General features: G+C 45.0%; 1 protein-coding gene across 4 annotated transcripts in view; it reads left to right on the forward strand.

Annotated features, from left to right (window-relative positions):
* DGKD (diacylglycerol kinase delta) overlaps nt 1–16,529 on the forward strand; it is a 111,159-nt gene that overhangs the window by 26,877 nt on the left and 67,753 nt on the right. For all 4 annotated transcript variants that reach the window (XM_025289171.3, XM_025289174.3, XM_025289172.3 and 1 more), the window contains exons 2-3: nt 5,264–5,374; nt 7,200–7,280. In XM_025289171.3, coding sequence (XP_025144956.2) covers nt 5,264–5,374; nt 7,200–7,280 — 192 coding nt within the window. The remainder of the gene's footprint in view (nt 1–5,263; nt 5,375–7,199; nt 7,281–16,529) is intronic.

The raw sequence follows: 16,529 nt of genomic DNA on the forward strand, positions 1-16,529 counted from the left end.
TAATTATTTTTTTTGGAAGGATGAAGAAGGTTGAAGGACAGATAGAGGCTGAAGTGAACATGTGGCTAGTGTTTCAGCCCTTTCTTCTTTTATTTCATCCTCTTCACCCTTTGTTTGCTTGCCTGCTTGCAGCCCTCTGCCTCAGGCAGGGTGGTCAGGAAACTGCGAACGCACTGAAAACACATTGACAGCATCAGCAGAGCTCTGCTCGCAGTCCCACTTCCATCCTTTCATTAGCCTGGTCTGTCCCTTTCTCTTTGCACACCACATAAATGTAGGCGTGATGGAAGTGGTGACACGTGTGCGTGACCCCGCCCCCACAGTAGGGCGCTCAGGTGCCCCCTCCCGGGGTCTCTTCTCTCCAGCCTCCTGCGGTTCAGCATCTTATTTAGTCATCATTCAACTTACCATCACCACGGTTCACGCTTTCTGCTGCTTTTCCGTTTAGTAGCCTCTCTTTGCTGTCCTTTTGCAGGGCTGCTTAGAATATTCTGGACGTCCTCTCTGGCTGTGTACTTCATGTATCTTCTCCCCGATGTGGTTTCTCTCTTCCATTTCTTTGTAAGGTGTATGATGACCAAGAAGTTCTCGGTAGGAATGAAGTTGGTTTTAGAGACCTTATGGTTTATGTTTAGTATTTAAAATCCTATTTGAGAAATTTTTTTCCAGTCCTAGAGAAATGGTCCTGTGTTGTCTACTGAAGCTTTTCAAGTTCCGCCTTCTGCACCGACTCTGTGCTGACTTCCGTGTGGTGTGTGAGGTGCGGGCACATGGCACCCTTCCCCTTGGATGATGGCCTGTGCCGGCCCACTAACTAGTGTCCTCCCACCCCCCGCCACCTGTGGTCACCTGTCATGCCTTCAACCCTGTGAGCATCTGAGCTTTGGCCCCCAAGTTCTCTTTCTGGTTCTTGGTTCTAAGGAGTAGCTCAGGACATGTGCAGATACTCCAGTTGCAGCAGAAGTCTTTGGAGTCTTGTTGTCAGTGCTGAGCAGGAAGCGTTCTAAACGTTCGAGCCGTGGGAGTGTGTTGAATGATTTACGCTCATCACTACTGTGAAAAACTCTGTAGCAGACAGAGATGCATTTACTAATATGGAAGGCTGTTGATAACACGTGATGACAGAAAGAATAGGAAGCTCAAGCACGGTATGTACAGTATGATTCCATGCTCATAAAAAGTTAAGAAATATGGAAATTAAAAAACAAAAAACCAGCCTGCCATCTTTGCTTCCTCCCGTCCAGTGGCCTTCACTGTGCTTTGGCCTGGCATCCCCCCAGTCGGGTCCCGCGCCTGCCCCGGTGGGTCCTCGGTGACTCCCGGTGGCCACCGCCTCGGGCCCCTCCCGGCCCCTGCACCCCCCTCAGCCTGCATCCCCGAGGCTCCCTGGGTGCCTTCTTTCCTCTGCTCCTCGGCTTCATGCCACTTCCTCTTTGTCCTCCTTTTTGGACCCCCAGCTCCTCCCTGCGCCCGACGTCGGTGTCCCGGGCCTCTCAGTGCCCTGGGCCTTTTCTCTTTCCTCTCCGTTCCCGAAAGGGACGCTGTAGAGGCGTCTCCGCCCTCTGCGCGGCTCCCCCGGCCTCCCCGGGCCTCAGAGTCGCGGTGTCCACGGTCCGCGGCCAGCCCTCTGCACGGCTCCCCCGGCCTCCCCGGGCCTCAGAGTCGCTGTGTCCAAGACGAGTCACGTCCTCCTCCAGGAGACCCCTGGGGTCGTCCCCATCATCCCATCTGTGGTGCGTCCTCTGAACACTCTCATGCCTGTGACCGTGACTCCTTCCTCCCAGATGCACCTCACTTACAGGCTGCCATCCTGTAAGAGTGTCTGGAGGATCCTGCTTGCCTCCTGGTTTCACTCTCACCTCCTGCCCTCCACATGGTGGCCAAGACCGTCCATCTAAACTCTGCAGCCTGAGAAACCATGCCCCTGATCCGGGGCCCCTGTAACCGACAGGTGTGCCCTCAGGGAGATGGTGGGGCTCCGGTCAGCTACCAGCCCTCGCGGGCTCTGTCTGCAGCCCTCTGCGGGCTGTGGACCCCTCTGCCCCGCCTGCTCAGACTGGCTCTGGGCCGCCCTCCCTGGCGGCAAGTGTTCCCTCCCTGGCGCCCTCTGTGCTCTGTCCTTCCTGGGTCTGAGCTGTCTCTGGAGCCTGCGGAGTGGTGGCCACTGCTTGTCTGGGGAGTGTGTAGGGGAGGCGAGGGAAGGCGTTCCACTGCCTTTGCAGAGGGGTCAACTCCCTGGGACTGTGGACACCAAGTCCCGTAGGTAGGCCTGTCCTTGCCGTCTCCGCCTGCCGGTTGGTGCATTTGGAGGGCATTTCCAGAACTGCCTTATCCGCTCCTGGCTCCTGAGCAGGATGACTGCAGACTGCAGCCTTCACTGTGGCAGGTGCCTGGGCTGTCTTCGCCTGTGGGTTGTGCACCTCTCTAGGGGTCAGCAGGTGGCTGTGGCACCCAGGGCCACGCTTTGGCACAGGCTGAATACCCTGCCGGGTTCTCCACCCCCCCACCCCCACCCCCAGAGCCTAGCCAGGACTGGCGTCCTCCCTTTGGAGCCGGGCCCAGTGCTCCCTTTCTGCTGGCTGCTCAGATCCTCAGTGCCCGTGTGTTCTGCAGCTCAGTCTTTCCTTTCCCTGAGGGTGAGGGAGATGCCCTGGACAGTTTGAAGGACAGAACTGGCCCCGTCGCCTGTGCAGAGAACTTGACAAAGTGATGCTTAGAGCCTGGCCTCTCGGGTCTGGGTTTGGACTCCTGGTCCTCTGCTCTAGTGGGCGTGCGGAGCCGTGCGAGCTGAGCCGTTTCCTGTGGGTGCCACTTACCGGCTGCCAAATGCAAAGCACAGCTGATTAGTCAGGGGTGTGCTTTTCTTGACCGCTTTTATTTAGTTCATTGCTTTTGACTGAGTGTTAAAAATATTCTGCAGCATATCTATAGTCCTCACGAGCACCAAATGTGAGAAGAAATGCAGTTTCTGAGAAAGCTTCAAAGAAGTACTGGTCTTTATCTTTTCCCCAGCCCTTCCGCTGAAACCCACCAGAGTCTTTTTCTGAGCACTCTTGTTCTATAAATAGAACGACAGCTCTCCTTGGGTAGCCCAAGATCGCAGCTCTCATCCGCTCTCTGAAAGATGTGTGTGTGTGTGTGTGTGTGTGTGTGTGTGTGTGTGTGTTGGAGTGTATTTGTTTTAATTTTGCTTTTCTTTTATGTGTGGCATGTGTAGCGGGAGATGCAAGAAGAATACCCTGGCATTATTCCTTTAAAAAGAACTTCTTTTAACTTTTCTGGGTCTCAGCCTGTGATTTTGTTGTCTTTTAGAATTTTTTTCCTTTTTCTTTTTGCTTTTGGGAAAGCGATGGAGGCGACTGCTTCCCCTGCAGAGGTAAGGAAGATGGATGTTTGGGGGCAAGGGGAGGTGCCTGGAGAGGTGCCTGGGTTCGTGAGCAGGATCTGTGGGGTCCCGAGCAGAGGCTCGCCTGGTGGGGCAGGTGGTGCAGGCATCGTGGGTCTGCACTGCCGGGCATGGAAGCAGTGGCCTGTCTTTGAAGAGCATATTGAAATAGCATCCACGCGTGCACTTGGGTCTGAAAAGACTCCTCGGACGCAACCTGGCAGTCCTCCCGTAGAGCGGGCCGGTTTCTACCCGAAGCTCCTCAGTCAGGAGGCTTTCTCTCCGCCATGGGCCAGCACGTGTCTCTCCCACATTGTCGGGTCATGCTGTGTTTGTCTCTCCTCCTCAGTGACCTGGAAGAGCGGTGGGTGACCTCCTCAGAGGTAACAGTGAGGGCTCCCGCCCCAGGATAAGTGCAGCGGTTCCTCACTAGCTTTCCCCCAGAGTTGATCCTCTGGGGCGTTGGAGAGGTTGCTGTTTGGACTGCTGGGCCAGCCCTGAGGGACCCGGCATGGGGTCACGAGCCAGCCGTGTAGCCCCCCTGCCCCGGGACTCCGAGAGGACGTCCTGCAGTGGGAATTGGGAGGAGCAGCTGGACACGGGAGCGCGGGGCGCTCGGGTGGACCTGTGCATGGCCAGGCGCTGGTGGGGTGAGGGTGTGTGTGTGTGGGTGCGCGTGCCCGGGGTGGGGGTGCTGTCTCCAGCATTCGCCTGTGGGGAGCAGCAGTGCCTCCCGGGTTCCATTGCCTCCCCCGTTAGGAGCTGGCTGACGGAGGGACAGACAGACAGACAGCAGTGACCAGGTCTCGCCTCTGACGTGTTTGGGTGACGTAGGGTTTCTGTGTCTTGTTTCACCTTACATCATCTTCAGTGGCCACAGGAGCCCAGATGCTTCATACAGCCACTTAAAAGTGACCTAAAGCGCAGAGCTGCATGGGGTTAGGTGATGCGACGAGAAGCTTCTCTGGACCGGTGTCCTTGTCCTTGTGCAGCGTTTCTGCGCGTTCTGCCTCCGTTGCACAGGGAGATGCTGGGCAGAGCACTCGTTGGGAGCCTGGCTTCGGTGTCAGGGTGCCTTGCTGCTTAGTTTTGACTTTTGGCAGCTCCGAGTGGTCCAGCACGTCTGGTGACCAGGCAGGACCCTGAGCACTTGGCTTGTAAGTGGTGCGGCTCCGGGCTCAGCGTCCAGGACGCAGCTCCGGGGAGGCCCTGCCCCGTTCTGGGTGTGTGCGCCGAGCCGAGCAGACTGCCCTTCACCCCATGCTTCTCTCTGCACTCCTGCTTTGGTGGCAGGCTGGTCAGATTTAGGGGTGGAGGAGTCTCAGTGATATTGCTGGTGGCACCTCTCTGTATTGCAGCGTGGGTAAACACACACGCCTGGCCCATGATCAGGGCTGAGGGCCGAGGAGGGGCAGGCCTGGGCTGCGCCGAACCCCGTAGCAACCTACGTCGACAGTTTTGGCAGCCGGATCCTGAGAAATGGCAGGAGGCCAGAGAGCACAGAGGCTGGGCCAAGAACAGCCGAGAACTACCCAGTGCTGAGGCTGGAGAACAGGGGCCTGGCCCCTGACGGTCGTCCTGCGTGCCCTCGCCCCCTTCCGCTGACCCCCACCCGGGGCACGCGCTGGGCACACCTGGGCCTCTGGCCCCGCCTCCCCGCCGCTCAGGCAGGCCATCGCCCCTTGGAGGATCGGGTCATCCTGCCCCCACTGCCCACTCAGCCTGTCCATAGGTCAGGGTTTGCGCAGAGGATGAGAAATAGTTCTTCTGTTAGGCCGTCGGCCCATTAGAGACACACACAGATGCTCTGGGCTGTCAGTGGATAAGTGTGTGGCGCCGTGAAAATACACACTCATGAATCCCTTTCTGTGCTTCCAGACCGTCATCAAAGAGGGGATGCTGACCAAACAGAACAATTCATTCCAACGATCAAAACGAAGATACTTCAAGCTTCGAGGGCGGACGCTGTACTATGCAAAGACTGCTAAGGTGAGACTCAGTGGAGGACACTGGCAAGAGGAGACCTCCCGAGAAGCTGCAGGGAGAGCTGGGCTCTGGGTCCTCCCTGGGGAAAGACCTTTGATTCTAGATCTGATATTCTGAGCGCGTTTTGTAAGCCTCTGGGGTGCTGGGTCTTATGTCTTGTGAACATTGATTTTTCTAATTCATTTTCTTTTTCTTTAATGTCATATGTCACCAGTGGGGAGAGATGGGGAGGGAAAGGTCACAGAAGCAACCATGTTACAAGTAGCCATCATTCTTTTGGAAAGATTGAGGATCACTGGCTTAAAAACCCTCTTATTTTGGCCTAAATATCTACTTTTTTTCCTCTAAGTTTTCTATATTTTTTATCATTAAAAAAATTGATTTTTATTATTTTTTGTATTTGGCCGCACTGGGTCTTTGTTGCTTTGCAGGACCTTTTCCTGATGGCAGTGAGTGGGGGCTTCTCTTCATTGCGCTTCTTCGGCTTCTCGTTGCGGGGCTCCTCTCGTTGTAGAGCACAGGCTCTAGGCCCTCGGCTTCATTAGTCGCGGCATATGGGTTTGGTATTTGTGGTTCATGGGCTTAGTCGCCCCGTGGCATGTGGAATCTTCCCAGACCAGGGATGGAACCCATGTCCCCCATATTGGCAGGTAACTTCTTATCCACTGTACCACCAGGGAAGACCTTTTTTTCTCTTTTTTCAAAACACTTTTATAAACACTGTATAGAAACTTAATGTGTGCAACTTGATGACTTTGGAGACAAGTATATATACTTGTGAAGCTAACTAAAAATATGCTTAAAGTGTGTTGGGCTTTTTGGTGTGTGAACAGAAGCTGTCTCTGGGCTTTCTAGCCATGGTCCTTCCTCCCATGTGACATCTTTGTAAGATTTATAGCTGGAATCACCAGGCGGACTCCAGTGACAGAAGAAGAGCTGTTGAGAGCCCTGAATCACTGCTGAGTTAGGCGACGGTGGTGTGGCACACTTCAGACACTAGTGTGTCTACAAACCTAGTTTTTGGTGTTCTGAACACCAGTCTTTGTGTTCAGATGCTAATATTTTAGTATTATTAATAAAAAAACTGGAATCTGAGTAATTAGTATTTTGAGATGTATCCCTAGTGAGTTAGTACATTAAAATTTGAAACTGTACCGAGTAACTTGTTTAGAAAGGATTCTGACCACATCCTTCATTTAAAAAAAAAGACTTGTATAGTTATTTTAGTTTAAGGGGCGGGAGGGAGTTACTTAAAAGGCTGAGTCTTTTCTGAGTTGCTAGTGTTTCCTCCAGAGGGGACAGTAAGGTTAACGGGAGCTGGGGGGCTGTGACAGGGGGACTTGGCGGGGAGAGGAGAGTGGGGAGGGGGTGTCCCAGGCCTGCTTCTAGACCCTTCTTTCTCTCCGGGACCAGATTGTCTCTGCCGTGCGCCTTTGTTTTCTTTCATGCCTGGGTCCCTTCTGTTTTGGTCAGTCTGTCCTCCCCTAGAATCGTTCATTTTAGCCAATAGCTTTCTCCCCAAGCGCCAAGGTGGAGAAAGTAAAGCCGAAGGGACAGAGGACCTCTACTCTGGACCCTGCTCTCGGGTGGACTCGTGGGAGGACGTGTTTCTGACTTCACTGGCGCAGGTCACTAGGGAGCTCCCTGGACTTAGAAAAGGTCTTGAGCTTCCCCGTGAGCCCTGCACGCTGTCAGCAGTGGGTCGGGTGAGGTCACTCGGGGTCCATGTAGTTCTCACACGCTTGGCTGGGGTCGAGGGAGAGCAGTGGGCAGTCCGGGGCCGGGCATGCTTTCGCCCCCTCTGACTGTGGCCCCTGTGTTTTTCCAGTCGATCATATTTGATGAGGTGGACCTGACCGACGCCAGCGTGGCTGAATCCAGCACCAAGAACGTCAACAACAGCTTTACGGTGAGTCTGGACCCACACCTCTCTCGATTCCTCTGCCACCTGTGGTTTTCCTGTTTAATTTGAACGGGTGTGTGTGAGCAGTTCAGACTTTTCATCCTTTGCCCTCTGCTTGGAGCAGTTCCTGATAAATTTTGAGTTCAAGGTTCGAAATTGTACAGAGGCTGGAGAAAAACCGAGAATTTGGCACATGTAAGCACAAAAGAGTGAGAGGGTCCAAAGGAATTGTTTAAACACATTGTAGTTTGTATTTCTGTAACTGTTTTACACAGAGATTCATTTTTCAGGATTGCTGTAGAAAATTTGGGAACACAGGAAAGAATGTGGAAGCAATTAGAAAATAACCGTAATTTAGCCACCTCAAAATAGAATGTTGATATTTCTTTAACAGTTGTACACAGAGAACTGTTTTTCATGATCGTTGTAGAAAATTTGGAAATACAGAAAAGAATGTGGAAGCAATTAGAAAATAACTGTAATTTAGCCACCTCAAAATAGAATGTTAATATTTTAGTATACCTGTTTTCTTTTTAAAACTTAACCCTACCACCCCCATGTATAGAAATTATGTTGTACTTTGTGCAAAAGTTCTAAATGCATAAAATCATGTGACCTCAGAGCCCGGGGGTACCCAGCTGCTCATGTTAGAGTGATTATCTTTACGTCTAAATGTCTGTCTCTTGAGCAGCATATAGCATGAGATGACAGTGATCCTTTTGATGAAACAGCTGTTTGATTTTTTTTTTTCTCTTGACAATTTATGGTGATCACTTCCCATGTTGATTGCTCTAAATGTTCATCATATTTTTTAATGTCTATACAGCATTTCTTGTATGACTTTACAATTTTGGCTTCAGGGGATGACTTTAGAACCTACTGTGTAAGGTATGATTCTAATATTAATAACAGGAATAGAGTATTTTACAATATTTTTCTTCATGTTATTAAGTAATTTTATCTAGAAATACAGTATGCTTCCCAATTTTTTAAAATTCTTTTGTAACTCAGTCAAGGTGGATAATTTTCTTCGTGTTTAGGATCCAACATTTTGAGTTAATGTTAGTTTCAGCTACTTTCAGGTTTTATTTTATTTATTTGTTTATGGATTGATTAAGTTGTTGCTCCAAATGGGATATTCCTTCCTCCATTTAAACTTCTTTTATTTTGGTGTAATTAACTGCTCTTGGTTTTCCTTTGTGGCTTATTGAACTAGTCAGACTTGCCTGATGGCCTCTTTTATTTTAGTCCTTATTTTATTTGGTCTGTTGTTTACTTACTGGCTGGGGAGAGATGTTTTAAACTATGTAAATGAATTAGTCTTTGATTTGTGGCTTTTAGAGTGTTTAATAGGAATAGGTGTTGAATTTCACTGGAGTGTTTTGAACAGTAATTTATTATAGATGATCAGTTTGGGTTTGAGTATTTGTACACTTCTTTGAGGTTTTTCTTTTTTTTTTTTAGTTGTGCTGGGTCTTAGCTGTGGCATGTGGGATCTAATTCCCCGACCAAGGATTGAACCCGGGCCCCCTGCATTGGGAGCACCAGGGAAGCCGCTTTGTACAGTTCTTAATAGTAAATTGTTCCTGATAATGTTGAATAGTACAACCTAATTTTGGATTTAGAATTTTATGAAAGCATGTGACTGCTTAATTCTTTGGGTAGGAGGTATCCTTTGTTGTGTTTTGATTTCAGAGTGCAAGTAATTCCTTTAGTAACTTTCCATGATTTTTTGTGCTCTGGAACATTTTTATAGTTTTAGAATTTCTTGAAAATTTGAGAGAACTTAGTTTTCAGGGAGATAATAAGACTCTGAGTAAACCTAAAAGGTTTATTTTTGATCTTAGGAACTTTTTAACTTCTTTGTCCATTTTTGGTATTTACTTTCCCACTTATTCCACACCTTTTAATTTAGTAATATGTATTTGCACTTTAAACATAAATGTCTCTGGTTGAATCCCCTTCACATTTCTTTTTTTTTTTCAATTTATTTTTATTTGAAGGATAATTGCTTTACAACAGTATGTTGGTTCCCTTTCGCACTTTTAATTTTACTTGCTTAGCTTTTGTTTTTTTGTCATTATTCACTTTGAAAAGAATTGTATTCGAGTAAAGTTGATTTATAATATTGCATTAATTTTTTCTGTACAGCAGAGTGATTCAGTTATACATATATATATATGTTTTTCATATTCTTTTACATTATGGTTTATTACAGAATATTGAATATAGTTTCCTGTGCTATATAATAGGACCTTGCTGTTTATTCATTTTATATATAATAGTTTGCATCTGCTAATCCCAACTCCTAATCCATCCCTCTTCCACCATTCCCGCCCCTTGGCAACCACAAGTCTGGTCTCGATGTATGTGAGTCTGTTTCTGTTTAGTAGATATGTTCATTTAAGTCACATTTTAGATTCTACATATAAGCAATATCACACTATATTTGTTTTTCTCTTTCTGAATTACTTCACTTATATGATAATCTCTAGGTCCATCCACGTTGCTGCAAATGGCATTATTTCAATTTTTTTGGCTAAGTAATATTCCATTGTTATGGAATGGAACACCTCAACTCCTTTATCCATTCATCTGTTGGACATTTAGTTTACTTCTTTGTCTTGGCTATTGTAAATAGTGCTGCTTCGAACATTGGGGTGCATGTTTCTTTCAAATTACAGTTTTTTAGTCTTTGCCAGATTGGTACCCAGTAGTGGGATTGCCGGATCGTATGGAAACTACTTTCAGTTTTTAAGGAACCTTCATAGTGTTCGCCATGGTGGCCGCGTCAGTTTACATCGCTGCCAGCAGCCCTCTTTTCTCCGCAGCCTCCAGCATTTGCCATTTGTAGACCTGGGCATTCTGACCGGTGTGAGGTAGTACCTTATTGTAGTTTTGATGTGCATTTCTCTAGTAATTAGTGATTTTGAGCATCTTTTCGTGTCCCTGTTGACCATCTGTATGTCTTCTGGGAGAAATGTTAATTTAGGTCTTCTAACCATTTTTCAGTTGGGTTGCTTGTTTTTTGTCACTGAGTTGTATGAGCTGTTTGTATATTTTGGAGATTAAGCCCCTGTCAGTTGTATCATTTGCAGATATTTTCTTCTAGTCTGTAGGTTGTCTTTTCATTTTGTTTATGATTTTCTTTGCTGTGAAAAAACTTGTAGGTTTAGGTTTGATTGGGTCCCATTTTTTCTTTTTGCTTTGAAGAGAACTGGTTCTTAAAAAGAGAGAACTGGTTCTTAGGTTATTCAACAATTCCATTTTTTATTACCTAATTCAGTTTCTGTGTTTATATTTATTGTCTTTTCTGCTTTTCACTTTTAAAAATAACTTACTAATTGACTCTTCTTACTTTCATATATATAAATAATCAAAAAACATTAGGGACTCTGCATTTAACTCTGAGTGTATTTCTGTCCACATTCCAATATTCTAAAAGTTGTTTTTTCTTCCAGTAGAAAAATGTTATTAAAGATTAATTGCTTTTTTGGTCAAGTTATTGAAGAAAATTTTTAAGTGTATAAATAACATAGGAAGTTTAAACCATCTATATTCCTATTACCCAAAGATACCTAATAATATATATTAATTGGTGTCATTCCTACCAACTGGGTTTTAGTTTTTAACCTACTTTGTTCACTTAATAATGAGCTTTTCTTATGATATCCTTCAAAGTCTTGCTTATTAATGTTGCATAGTATTCCATCTTATTTAAATGTATAAGTTTAACCAGTCCCTATATTGTATTTTTTTCCTATTAAATAGCACTGTAATGTACACTTATACATAGATCCTTTTGTATATTTCGGGTTATTTCCATAGCTTAAGTTCTTAGAAGTATAATCCTGTTTGAGGTAAAAAGTGTGAACTTTTAAAAGGCTTTTGAAAAGTAAATGAGGTACTGATACATGTTACAGCTTGGATGGGCCTTGAAAATATACTGAATAAAAGCCAGACAGAAAAGACCACATATTTTATGATCCGATATACATGAAATGCACAGTAGTCAAATCTGTAGAGACAGTAGATTAGTGGTGGCCAGGGGCTGTTGGACAGAGGAGTGCTAATGGGTACCGGATTTTAGTTGGGGGTGTGTGTCAGAATGTTCTAAAATTAGATAGTGGTGATGGTTGCACAACTTTATGAATATGCTGAAAACCACTGAGCTGTATACTGTAAAAGGCTGAGTTGTACAGGAATTATGTCTCCATAAAAATAATATGGCACTGTGCTCTGGTACGATGTGAATTCCTATGGAACTTTGTCAGCCTGGTTGGAGAATGGACCCTGGTTTATACCCTGTTTCTATGGGAACACGTGTTCAGGGTGCTGAATAGTTGACTTCCAGATGTCGAGCTCATTCTGTGGGGGCAGTTGTGGATGATTCCCAGCCCTCGGGGCAGAGGCACTGTTTCTTTCACATTTACTTTAGATTTTTGTTAGTGCTGTAAAAACTAGCTTTTCATCTGAGCATGTGCTGAAAGGACATTAAAGCTTAATAGTGAGGCTCCCCAGAAATACTCCAAGATAAGGAGACCCCCCCCCACCCCGTCCCGCCCTTAGTAACCCGTGAGGGCATCTGGAATTTGGGGATACATGGTGGAGTGTTTGGAGCCACTTGACTGGTGCCCAGTTCCCCAAGGCATGCTTCCATAGAGAGCTGGTAGGTTCTGGGCGCTCCCCCACTTCTGACTTCTGCAGCGTTTCCTGCCTGAACTCTGAACCTGTCCCTTCCCGTACAGCACCCTGTAGGAATCTGCGTGCAGGGCCTAGAAGGCAGGGCCTGGCCTCGGACTTTGCCAGTGCCTGGTGCCATGTGCTTGCGGAAGTGAGTGCAGAATGAATGAATGTATTTGCCCAGAAGCTACTTCAGTTCCTGGAATATCTCATTTGGTTTTCCAGCTATTCCAGTAGTAATTTCCGAATTCCACAACTTCAACTAAAATTGCGTGCCTGATACCAACAACTCGGCAGTGAAAGTCACTGTTATCACGAATCAGCCAACAGATGGGAACCTTTTGTATCTGGCAAAGAATGAGTAAATTTTGCTCCACATTAACAAAGACTCCATTTTAATTTTCCCCTAAAATGGCCGAAGAATTGTCTCATAAAGACATAAGGACCTGAGGGACAAGAGTCTTACAGGGGAGATGGAAGGAAATATTTGGGGGAGAGTAGAGAGTTTTCTTTCCTGGTGGTTCAGTGGTAAAGAACCTACCTGCCAATGCAGGAGACAGGGCCGGGGGTGGTGTCGATCTCTGGGTGGGGAAGATCCCCTGGGGAAGGAAATGGCAAACCCCTCCAGTACTCTTGCCTGGGAAATGCTACGGACCGAGGAGCCTGGTGGGCTGCAGTCTAAGGTCACACGGAGTGGGACATGACTCAGCAATTAAACAACAACAGAGATTTTTATACAGGTTTGGTGGAAGAAATGGGAGCAAGGAGACTTTTGCAGCTGGAAAGGGGTCTGCTTGCCTTCTTTTTAAGAACAAGTGAAGTTGGGATGCAGCTAGAGACACAGATGTGCCTTTAGGTTCTTGATAAAGTGGAGCTGTGGCCACGGGAAATCTCAGAAGATGGGGAGTAGACGGAGTCCTCTGCGTTCTCACCTTCAAGTGGGATCACCCTTTAGAAGGCCAGAGAGCATAATGGCAGCATGAAGAAAGGGGATTTGCTAGCTTCATGCCCCAGCCTCTGCAGTAGCATGAAATGTTTTTGATAATTAAACATGCTAATGCTAATCTGTGAAAACTAAAAGGCTTCCGGTATATTATTGCCAAAAGGCCTTTAGAATTTGTATGAGTTGAACTTCATGAAGTGGTTTCTATCCTTTCACAAATGCCATTTGTTAAAATTTTATAACATCTATGCCACTTTGATAAAAATGGGAATTTGTTGTATTTTGATTATCAAAGTGAGGTCGAGCGTCTCTCACAGCCTTTGGCCATGTGTGTGAGCTTCCTTATGAGCTGATTCTGTGTGTGCTTCTGGATAGTCAGCTCTGTATTTGGGGGGTTCAACGTTACCCCTGTCTCTTTCTCTAAGTGTGCCCTCATTGGCTATGCTTGGTTTAGCTTCCCTCCTCCCCTCCTCCCCCTTTTTAAAACTAGGTTTCATACACTAGTAATAGGCAGAAGTTGGCAGGGAAAAATGTTTCTCATTTTCCCCTTATACTTCTTTTCTTTCCATTATCTAACATGAGATAATTTAGAAATTATTTCCAGCCTTATCACAAAATTTACAGATTTGTTTTGAAGGTATATTGAAGGTATATTTTAACTAATTCTTCAAAGGAGTTTGTCAAAGCAGCATTTCTGCTTTACTGAGTTTGTATATTGTAAATAATTTTAAAAATTGAAATATGACTTCCCAGCTGAAAAGCGCACAAGTGAGTGGGCAGAGCTTCATCTGTAGCCACTACCCAGATTCAGTGGTAGAATATGTCTAGGCCCCGGGAAGCTCCCCTAAGTGATCTTGCCCAGCTGTCCCCCCAGCCCCCTTCCAGAGGAACCACCATCCTACATCTGATACGCTAGATTTGTGTCGACTGTTTCAGATGGTTGATGTAAATGAACTCACATTCTTTTGTGTCTGCTGCTGACCTGTGTTTCCTCAAATGTTGCATGTGCATTTGAACAGAATTTACACTCAGTAGTTCTTGTACGTTGATTAGGACAAAAATTTAATCATTTTCCTCAAATCTTTTATAACCTTCTGACTTGCTTTTCTGCTAGTCCTTGAGTTATTGAGTGAGATTTATTAAAATCTTCCTCTGTGGTTTTGGACTTACCTGGTTTTTGCTTTCATCCTGTTAATTTTTGCTTTATATATTTGCAGGCTTGTTATTAAATGCATACAAATTTAAGATTATTTTATATTCTTACTAGATTGACCCCTTTATGTTTTTTGCCTCAAAGTTTACTTTGATGTTGCTTTAGCTGCAATACCTTTATTTCGGTTACTAGTTGTATTCTAAGTAATGGTATAGAATTTTCCATCTTTTCAGTTTAAACCTTCTTTTGTTTATATTTAAGGTTGTAAGCAGCATACAGTTGTGTGGGTTTTTAAATTCCCTGTTGGATTATTTAATTGGGTGATGTCTTCCATTGGTTTATGTTTAATCTATACTTAGTTTTAGATACTCTTGTATTGGGGTACAAATCCCATGTATTACTTGTTTTCTCTTTGTCTCACATTTTATATTTTTTGTATCTTTCTTTCTAAAATGGATGAATTATTTCATTTTCTCCCCTCTCTTATTTCATATACATATTTTAGTGATATTATTTTGCAGATTGTAAAATATGTCCTTGACTTATTAACTTCCCATCCAGATTAGTGCTTCCCAGACAATGCAGGGATCTTAGATTCTTTGAACTCTATACTCTTCATTAAGGGAAGCCAGTGGCTCAGAGGTAAAGAATCTGCCTGCAGTGCAGGAGATGCAAGAGATGCCGGTTCAATCCCTGGGTCTGGACGATCCCCTGGAGAAGAAAATGGCAACCCACTCCAGTATTCTTGCCTGGAGAATCCCATAGAAATAGGATCCTGGCGGGCCACAGTCCATAAAGTCGCAAAGTGTTAGACATGACTGAGCAACTAAACACGCACACTCTTCTTTGCTCTTGAAATTTAATTTCTGGTACTTGAAAAGGAAGCTTCTCTGTAGTTGCCTCTCACCTCTCTGCGGTTTGTCATATATCTTAATTTTACATATATTTGAAATTTCACAGGACACTATTGTACAGTCAGCAGTCGCTTAGGTTTGCAGTGAACATTGCCTTTTCTGTTGCCATTCATTTCTTTCTGTATTTCTGTGATCCGTATGGGATAATAGTCCTTCTGTGAAAAATTCTCTTTAATATTCCTTTAGTCTTGGTTTCTATTTTTGTTTTGTTTATTTCATCTTTCTGAAGGATGTTTTTGCTTGTTATACAGTTCTAGCATGGCAGTCATTTTCTTTCAGGAGTCTAAAAATGTCATTCCGTTGTACTGTAGCTTCTATTATTTTTAGTAAAAGTAATAACTTGTCCTGTTGTTTTCCCTTGCATGATAATGTATCTCCTCCCCTCCCCCCTCCAACTATTTTTAAGATTTTTCTTTTCCTTTGGCACTGTGCTGTTTTACTATGATTTTTCCAGGCATGGTTCTCTGTATTTATCTTGCTTAGTGTTCCTGGCAGTTCTAAAATCTGTAGCTGTGTTCCCCTTCTCTTGTCAGTTTTGGGGAAGTCTTGGTTATTAGCTCTTCAAGTGTTGCCTCCTACCCATTATTTTTTCCTTTTATTTCTGGGACTTTTTTGTTACATCTTTCCCCTGACTTCTATGTTTCTTGTACTCTTTAAAAAATATTTTCTGTTTTCCTCATTCTAGATGTTTTATTATCTTTCTTCTGTGTTCTTAGGTGTTTCTTGTCTGTTGTTGAATCTGTCTGTTGAGTTTTTAATTCCACTTATTTTCTTTTAGCTCTAGAATTTTCAGTTGATTTTTTAAAAAAGGGCTCAAGTTACATGCCAAAACCCTCTCCTTGATCTTGTCCTTAATTTCATTGAAAATATTAAGCATATTTCAAAGTCCATGCCTGAAAACTCAAAACGTCTGGTTCCACTCTGGGTCTTTTTTTTTCATTGCCTGGCTTTTTTCTTGCTTTTGTTCCTTTAGTGCTTCCTCCTGGAATACCTGTCAATCTTGGTTGACAGACATTGTCTGAAAAGTGAAGACAGGTTTAGGCTCAGGATGATGGTCTCTTCCCAAAGAGAGGATTTATTAATCCTCTGCTTCTGGCTGGTGGGCACAGGAGCAGCAGGTCATCTTAAATCCAGTTTGTGGTTGATCGGATTTGAAGGTGGGCTTCACTTTTTCTGACTGACCGATCAGTCTTCACTTGCTCTGCTTCTGTGGGTTGGTCCCTAGGAGTCTCGGCATTTATTCGTTCTCCGTTGGTCTCTGAATTCCATCGTCTCCGCCAGCCCTGTGGCGTTGTTCAAAAGCTCTGCTCAGCTTCTCAGCCTCTTTGGCTTCCGCTTGTGAACCGGCACTTGTCACTAGTTTGTTTTTTTCTGTATCTTGGCACGGCATGATATTTATAAGTGTCTGACATTAGGATCACTCACTGTATACAAACAACACAAAGTGTGTAGCCGATATTTTATAATAACTATAAATGGAATATAACCTTTAAAAGTTGTGAATCACTGTGTTGTACACCTGAAACTTATGTAATATTGTACATCAGCTGTACCTCAATTAA

This window comes from Bubalus bubalis, chromosome 6 (assembly GCF_019923935.1).
Source record: "Bubalus bubalis isolate 160015118507 breed Murrah chromosome 6, NDDB_SH_1, whole genome shotgun sequence".
Classification (NCBI taxonomy): domain Eukaryota; kingdom Metazoa; phylum Chordata; class Mammalia; order Artiodactyla; family Bovidae; genus Bubalus; species Bubalus bubalis.